The following is a 7053-nucleotide window of genomic DNA, read 5'->3' as shown; positions in this document are numbered from 1 at the left end:
AAGGCACAAAAAATGAGGGAAACAGAGGGTAGAAGGGCACAAAAAACAAGGGGAAAACGAGTGAAACAGAGGGCAGAAGGGCCAAAAAAACAAGGGAAAACGAGTTAAACAGAGCAGAAGCCAAAAACAACAAGTGAACAGCGAGCAGAAGGCCACAAAAACGTGGGAAACAGAGGGCAGGAGGACACGAAAAAGAAGGGGAAAATGAGTGAAACAGGGCAGAAGGCCACAAAAAACGAGGGGAACAGAGGGCAGAAGGGCACGAAAAACGAGGGAAACAGAGGGCAGAAGGGCACAAAACAAGGGGAAAACGAGTGAAACAGAGAGCGGAAGGCCACAGAAAACAAGGGAAACAGGGCAGAAGGGCATGAAAAACAAGGGGAAAATGAGTGAAACAGAGGGCAGAAGTGCACAAAAACAAGGGGAAAACGGGTGGAACAGAGTGCAGAAAGGCACAAAAAACGAGGGAAACAGAGGGCAGAAGGGCACAAAAACAAGGGGAAAACGAGTGAAATAGGGCAGAAGGGCGCAAAAACAAGGGGAAAACGGGTGGAACAGAAGGCAGAAAGGCACAAAAAAACAAGGGAAACAGAGGGCAGAAGGGCACAAAAAACAGGGGGAAAACGAGTGAAACAGAGGGCAGAAGGGCACAAAAAACAAGTGGGAAAACGAGTGAAACAGAGAGCAGAAGGCCAAAAAAACCAAGTGAAACAGAGAGCAGAAGGCCACAAAAAACAAGGGAAACAGAGGGCAGAAGGGCACCAAAAACAAGGGGAAAACGAGTGAAACCGAGAGCAGAAGGCCAAAAAAACAAGTGAAACAGAGAGCAGAAGGCCAAAAAAAACAAGGGCAACAGAGGGCAGAAGGGCACCAAAAACAAGGGGAAAACGAGTGAAACCGAGGGCAGAAGTTCACAAAAAACAAGGGGAAAACGAGTGAAACAGAAGGCAGAAGGGCACAAAAAACAAAGGGAAAACGAGTGACACAGAGAGCAGAAGGCCAAAAAAAACAAGTGAAACAGAGAGCAGAAGGCCTCAAAAAACAAGGGAAACAGAGGGCAGAAGGTCACAAAAAACAAGGGGAAAACAAGTGAAACAGAGAGCAGAAGGCCAAAAAAAACAAGTGAAACAGAGCAGAAGGCCACAAAAAACAAGGGAAACAGAGGGCAGAAGGACACCAAAAACAAGGGGAAAACAAGTGAAACAGAGGGCAGAAGGCCACAAAAAACGAGGGAAACAGAGGGCAGAAGGGCACGAAAAACGAGGGAAACAGAGGGCAGAAGGGCACAAAACAAGGGGAAAACGAGTGAAACAGAGAGAGCAGATGGCCACAGAAAACAAGGGAAACAGGGCAGAAGGGCACAATAAACAAGGGGGAAACGAGTGAAACAGAGGGAAGAAGGCCACAAAAAGAAGAGGAAAACGGATGGAAAAGAGGGCAGAAAGGCACAAAAAACGAGGGAAACAGAGGGCAGAAGGGCATGAAACACGAGGGAAATAGAGGGCAGAAGGGGACGAAAAACGAGGGAAACAGAGTGCAGAAGGGCACAAACAAAAAACGAGGGAAACAGAGGGCAGAAGGGCACAAAACAAGTGGAAAACGAGTGAAACAGAGAGCAGAAGGTCACAAAAAACAAGGGAAACAGAGGGCAGAAGGGCACAAAAACAAGGGGAAAAGGAGTGAAACAGAGAGTAGAAGGCCACAAAAAACAAGGAAAACAGAGGGCAGAAGGGCACGAAAAACGAGGGAAACAGAGGGCAGAAGGGCACGAAAAACAAGTGGAAGACAAGTGAAACAGGGCAGAAGGCCACATAAAAAGAGGGAAACAGAAGGCAGAAGGGCACGGAAAACAAGGGGAAAACGAGTGCAACAGAGGACAGAAGGCCACAAAAACGAGGGAAACAAGAGGGCAGAAGGGCACAAAAAACGGGGGAAACGGGGCAGAAGGGCACAAAAAACGAGGGAAACAGGGCAAAGGGCACAAAAAACAAGGGGAAAATGAGTGAAACAGAGGGCACAAGGCCACAAAAAACGAGGGAAACAGAGGCAGAAGGGCACGAAAAATGAGAGAAACAGGGCAGAAGGGCACAAAACAAGGGGAAAACGAGTGACACAGAGAGCAGAAGGCCACAGAAAACAAGGGAAACAGGGCAGAAGGGTACGAAAAACAAGGGGAAAACTAGTGAAACAGAGGGCAGAAGGGCAGAAGGGCACAAAAACAAGGGGAAAATGGGTGGAACAGAGGGCAGAAAGGCACAAAAAACGAGGGAACCAGAGGGCAGAAGGGCACAAAAAACAAGGGGACAACGAGTGAAACAGAGAGCAGAAGGCCAAAAAAACAAGTGAAACAGAGAGCAGAAGGCCACAAAAAACGAGGGAAACAGAGGGCAGAAGGTCACAAAAACAAGGGGAAAACAAGTGAAACAGAGGGCAGAAGGCCACAAAAAACGAGGCAAACAGAGGGCAGAAGGGCACAAAACAAGGGGAAAACGAGTGAAACAGAGAGCAGGCCACAGAAAACAAGGGAAACAGGGCAGAAGGGCACAAAAAACAAGGGGAAAACGAGTGAAACAGAGAGCACAAGGTCACAAAATACAAGGGAAACAGAGGGCAGAAGGCCACAAAAAATGAGGGAAACAGAGGCAGAAGGGCAAGAAAAATTGGGGAAACAGGGCAGAAGGGCTCAAAACAAGGGGGAAAAGAGTGAAACAGAGAGCACAAGGTCACAAAATACAAGGGAAACAGAGGGCAGAAAGGCACGAAAAACAAGGGGAAAACAAGTGAAACAGGGCAGATGGCCAAAAAAACAAGGAAAACAGGGCAGAAGGTCACATAAAAAGTGGGAAACAGGAGGCAGAAGGGCACAGAAAACAAGGGGAAAATGTGTGCAACAGAAGATAGAAGGCCACAAAAACGAGGGAAACAGAGGGCAGAAGGGCACGAAAAACGAGGGAAACAGGGCAGAAGGGCACAAAAAACAAGGGAAACAGAGGGCAAAAGGGCACAAAAAACAAGGGGAAACCGAGTGAAACAGAGGGCAGAAGGCCACAAAAAATGAGGGAAACAGAGGCAGAAGGGCAAGAAAAATTAGGGAAACAGGGCAGAAGGGCTCAAAACAAGGGGAAAACAAGTGAAACAGAGGGCAGAAGGGCACAAAAACAAGGGGGAAACGGGTGGAACAGAGGGCAGAAAGGCACAAAAAATGAGGGAAACAGAGGGTAGAAGGGCACAAAAAACAAGGGGAAAACGAGTGAAACAGAGGGCAGAAGGGCACAAAAAACAAGGGGAAAACGAGTGAAACAGAGAGCAGAAGCCAAAAAAACCAAGTGAAACAGCGAGCAGAAGGCCACAAAAAACGAGGGAAACAGAGGGCAGAAGGACACGAAAAACAAGGGGAAAATGAGTGAAACAGAGGGCAGAAGGCCACAAAAAACGAGGGAAACAGAGGGCAGAAGGGCACGAAAAACGAGGGAAACAGAGGGCAGAAGGGCACAAAACAAGGGGAAAACGAGTGAAACAGAGAGCAGAAGGCCACAGAAAACAAGGGAAACAGGACAGAAGGGCACAAAAAACAAGGGGAAAACGAGTGAAACTGAGGGCAGAAGGCCACAAGAACAAGGGGAAAACGGGTGGAACATAGGGCAGAAAGGCACAAAAAACGAGGGAAACAGAGGGCAGAAGGGCACAAAAAACAAGGGGAAAACAAGTGAAACAGAGGGCAGAAGGGCACAAAAAACAAGGGGAAAAAAGTGAAACAGAGAGCAGAAGGCCAAAAAAACCAAGTGAAACAGAGAGCAGAAAGCCACAAAAAACGAGGGAACAGAGGGCAGAAGGGCACAAAAAACGAGTGAAACAGGGCAGAAGGGTACAAAAAACGAGTGAAACAGAGGCCAGAAGGGCACAAAAAAACAAGGGGAAAACGAGTGAAACAGAGAGCAGAAACCACAAAAAATAAGGGGCAAACGAGTGAAACAGAGGGCAGAAAGGCACAAAAAACGAGTGAAACGGAGGGCAGAAATGCACAGTATGGGGTCTGATGAAATTAGGCTTAAAGTCAATGAAACTGGGCGTGGGGGGGTCTCTCGGAAAAATGCGCGAGTTGCTTTGGGTTCAGTAGCTCACGACGATTTTCACTGGCCAGAAGTAGCTCTGACTACACAAAAGGTTGGAGACCCCTGGTCTAGGCATAGTCCTTGCAGCACACAATAGATTTGCTTGAGGCAGAGGCCAAAACTCAAAAGTCAGGAAACCAGTTACAAGTAGGTGGTAACTCAGGGCAGGGGAAAACGCCTGTTGTCCGTGGAGGAGTCATTCCCTTCCCAGAAATCTGCATTACACATTAATTAATAGTATATAGTTTTTTAATATCTGTTTGGTGCCAGTCCATAAGACTTTCAAATCTGCCTTTGGGATTCGATGTTGCAACTCCATAGGGTACATGTATCCTTTGTGAGCTTAATAAAATGTTGAAAATTCTACAAAACCTCACTCCTACATCCAAATACTCTCATGCTACCATTCTGCACTCTGCTCTGTCTGAAAATCAGCTCAGCATATTTAAAACTCTGCATTGATTTGGCTTGTAAATTATATTTTTGGAAATGTACATGTATTAACTATTTAATTTTAATACTATAGGTGATTGAAATTACGGACGAAGAAAGCAAGATTTAGCACTAAGCAACTGAATGTCAGTGCCATAAGAAGGATTATTTTGAAAAACTGAAGGACATCCAGCATTCTACGTTTAAACAATTTCCAAAAATCTAAGTGTGGCGAGGAAAGTACTATACCTGTAAGTGAAGTCTTTAATTTTGCATTTCATTAACCCAGAGCAAAGCCATATCTGTGCACACAGCATCAGAAATAATGTAGAAAGACCGCTTCAGCATCCTCATCTGAAATATTATCAGAAAGACAAATTGCCTCAGCATGACAGAATAATGTTCATCTAAAGCATCATGTAATTATAGAGAGGAAGCACAAACTACATAAAAGAAAGGTACAACTAAAGGTTTCTTCTGGATACCATCAAAGAAAAGACGCTGAAAGAAGACTCCGAAGTTGACACGTTAACAACCAAAAGATTGGAAAATCACCTTTGTTCAACAACCGTTTTTAACCAGTTACGCAAGTTTGAGACTATCTGCCTCGGGATATAAAACACCTTCACCCACTCTGCTCTTTCTTGCGAAAACCTTACAAATTCACCACTTTATTGTGTTAATGACCATCTCAGATTGTTTCCTTTCTTATTGTGTACTGTTCTGTAATTCTATGTAAATCGCCTCAACATTCTCTGTTGTGCAGGAGTGATATGTAAAACTGTTAAATATAAAAATTGATTAAAGGAGCACTGTTGCGCTATATCTAATGTAAATAAATCCTCATCCCCAGAACTACAAACCTTAAACTTACCCCAAACATAGAAAGGGTAAAAGGAACTGATGTTATGCGACTAATGATCCACAATAGTACTCTGCACGTTCAAACGCCCTCAGTTACTGCCATTACATCAGAGCAAAAAGGTACTTATCAGTTTAATCATTAAATATCAGACTAACACCTTATTACTGCATTGCTAAGAACCTATAGAAATAGATTTGAGAAAAACTTCAGTCACAAATTAAGTTGCTGCCGGAGAGGCTATTACCTAAAGACTATTATCTGTTAGAAAAATTTCAACAGGTGTTACAGGACTGCTTCCTGACGTTTTTTGCTCAATCCAAGTGTTGAGAAGATTACACACAATTTCTTTTAGAGAGAAGTGCTGAACATTATCTAAACAAGCCCGACTCTAAAATCGAGGCAAAATAACTGAAGTTAGGGAAAAAAGTTACCTGTGCCCAAAAAGATACAGCCATAAATCTTATCTCACAGAATTTGACAGAATGCATACAGGGGAAAACCACTCTCAGTGCAAAGTATGCCAAAAAAGTTTCAGGCGTAAATCTTATCTCACTGAGCATATGAATATCCACACTGGGGAAAAACCTTTTCAGTGCTCTGAATGCCAGAAAAGCTTTAGAGTCAAAGCGAGTCTATATCAACATGCATTAACCCACTCTGTGGAAAAACATTATCAGTGCTCTGAATGCCCAAAACATTTCAAACTTAAATCACTTCTAACTGCACATGTGAGATTCCACACTGGGGAAAAACCTTATCAGTGCTCTGAATGCCAGAAATGTTTCAGTGACAAAAAAATACTCACTAAACATTCAAGGACCCACACTTTGGTAAAACGTTATCAGTGCACTGAATGCGACAAATGTTTCAGTGAAAAAAGCAGTCTTACTCAGCATATAAGAACCCACACTGGTGAAAAACCTTTTCAGTGCTCTGAATGCCCAAAAGATTTCCAACTTAAATCACTTCTAACTGCACATGTGAGATTCCACACTGGGGAAAAACCTTATCAGTGCTCTGAATGCCAAAAATGTTTCAGTGACAAAAAAAGACTCACTAAACATTCAAGGACCCACACTTGGGTAAAACGTTATCAGTGCACTGAATGTGACAAATGTTTCAGTGAAAAAAGCACTCTCACTCAGCATATAAGAACCCACACTGGGGAAAAACCTTATCAGTGCTCTGAATGCCACAAATGTTTCCGTCAAAAAAGCAATCTCACTGAGCATATAAAAATCCACACTGGGGAAAAACCTTATCAGTGCTCTGAATGCCAGATATGTGTCAGGCAAAAAAGGGATCTCACTCAGCATATAAGAATCCACACTGGGGAAAAACCTTATCAGTGCTCTGAATGCCACAAATGTTTCAGTCAAAAAAGTAATCTCACTACGCATATAAAAATCCACACTGGGGAAAAACCTTATCAGTGCTCCGAATGCCAGATATGTTTCAGTGTAAAAGACAGTCTCATTCAGCATATAAGAATCCACACTGGGGAAAAACCTTATCAGTGCTCCGAATGCAAAAAATGTTTCATAAAAAAATATAATCTCACTGATCATGTGAAAATCCACACTCGAGAAAAAAAATTATCAGTGCTTTAAATGTCAGAAAAGATTCAGAGGTAGAGATGGTTAC

The 7053-nt window shown here is 43.6% G+C and overlaps 1 protein-coding gene across 1 annotated transcript; it reads left to right on the top strand.

Annotated features, from left to right (window-relative positions):
- Positions 1-5891: 5891 nt before the first annotated feature.
- Positions 5892-7019, top strand: LOC147663240 (uncharacterized). Its single transcript, XM_086950603.1, has one exon. The coding sequence runs from the start codon at positions 5892-5894 to the stop codon at positions 7017-7019; it is 1128 nt and encodes a 375-aa protein (XP_086806729.1).
- Positions 7020-7053: the final 34 nt, after the last annotated feature.

Source organism: Lissotriton vulgaris, unplaced genomic scaffold (genome assembly GCF_964263255.1).
Source record: "Lissotriton vulgaris unplaced genomic scaffold, aLisVul1.2 SCAFFOLD_3323, whole genome shotgun sequence".
In the NCBI taxonomy this organism is placed as follows: domain Eukaryota; kingdom Metazoa; phylum Chordata; class Amphibia; order Caudata; family Salamandridae; genus Lissotriton; species Lissotriton vulgaris.
Note: the sequence above shows the minus strand (reverse complement) of the source record. Positions and strands in the feature narration are given on the sequence as shown.

Coding starts and splice junctions, on each gene's coding strand:
- LOC147663240 (XM_086950603.1), top strand. CDS start 5,892: ATGCATACAGGGGAAAACCACTCTCAGTGCAAAGTATGCCAAAAAAGT.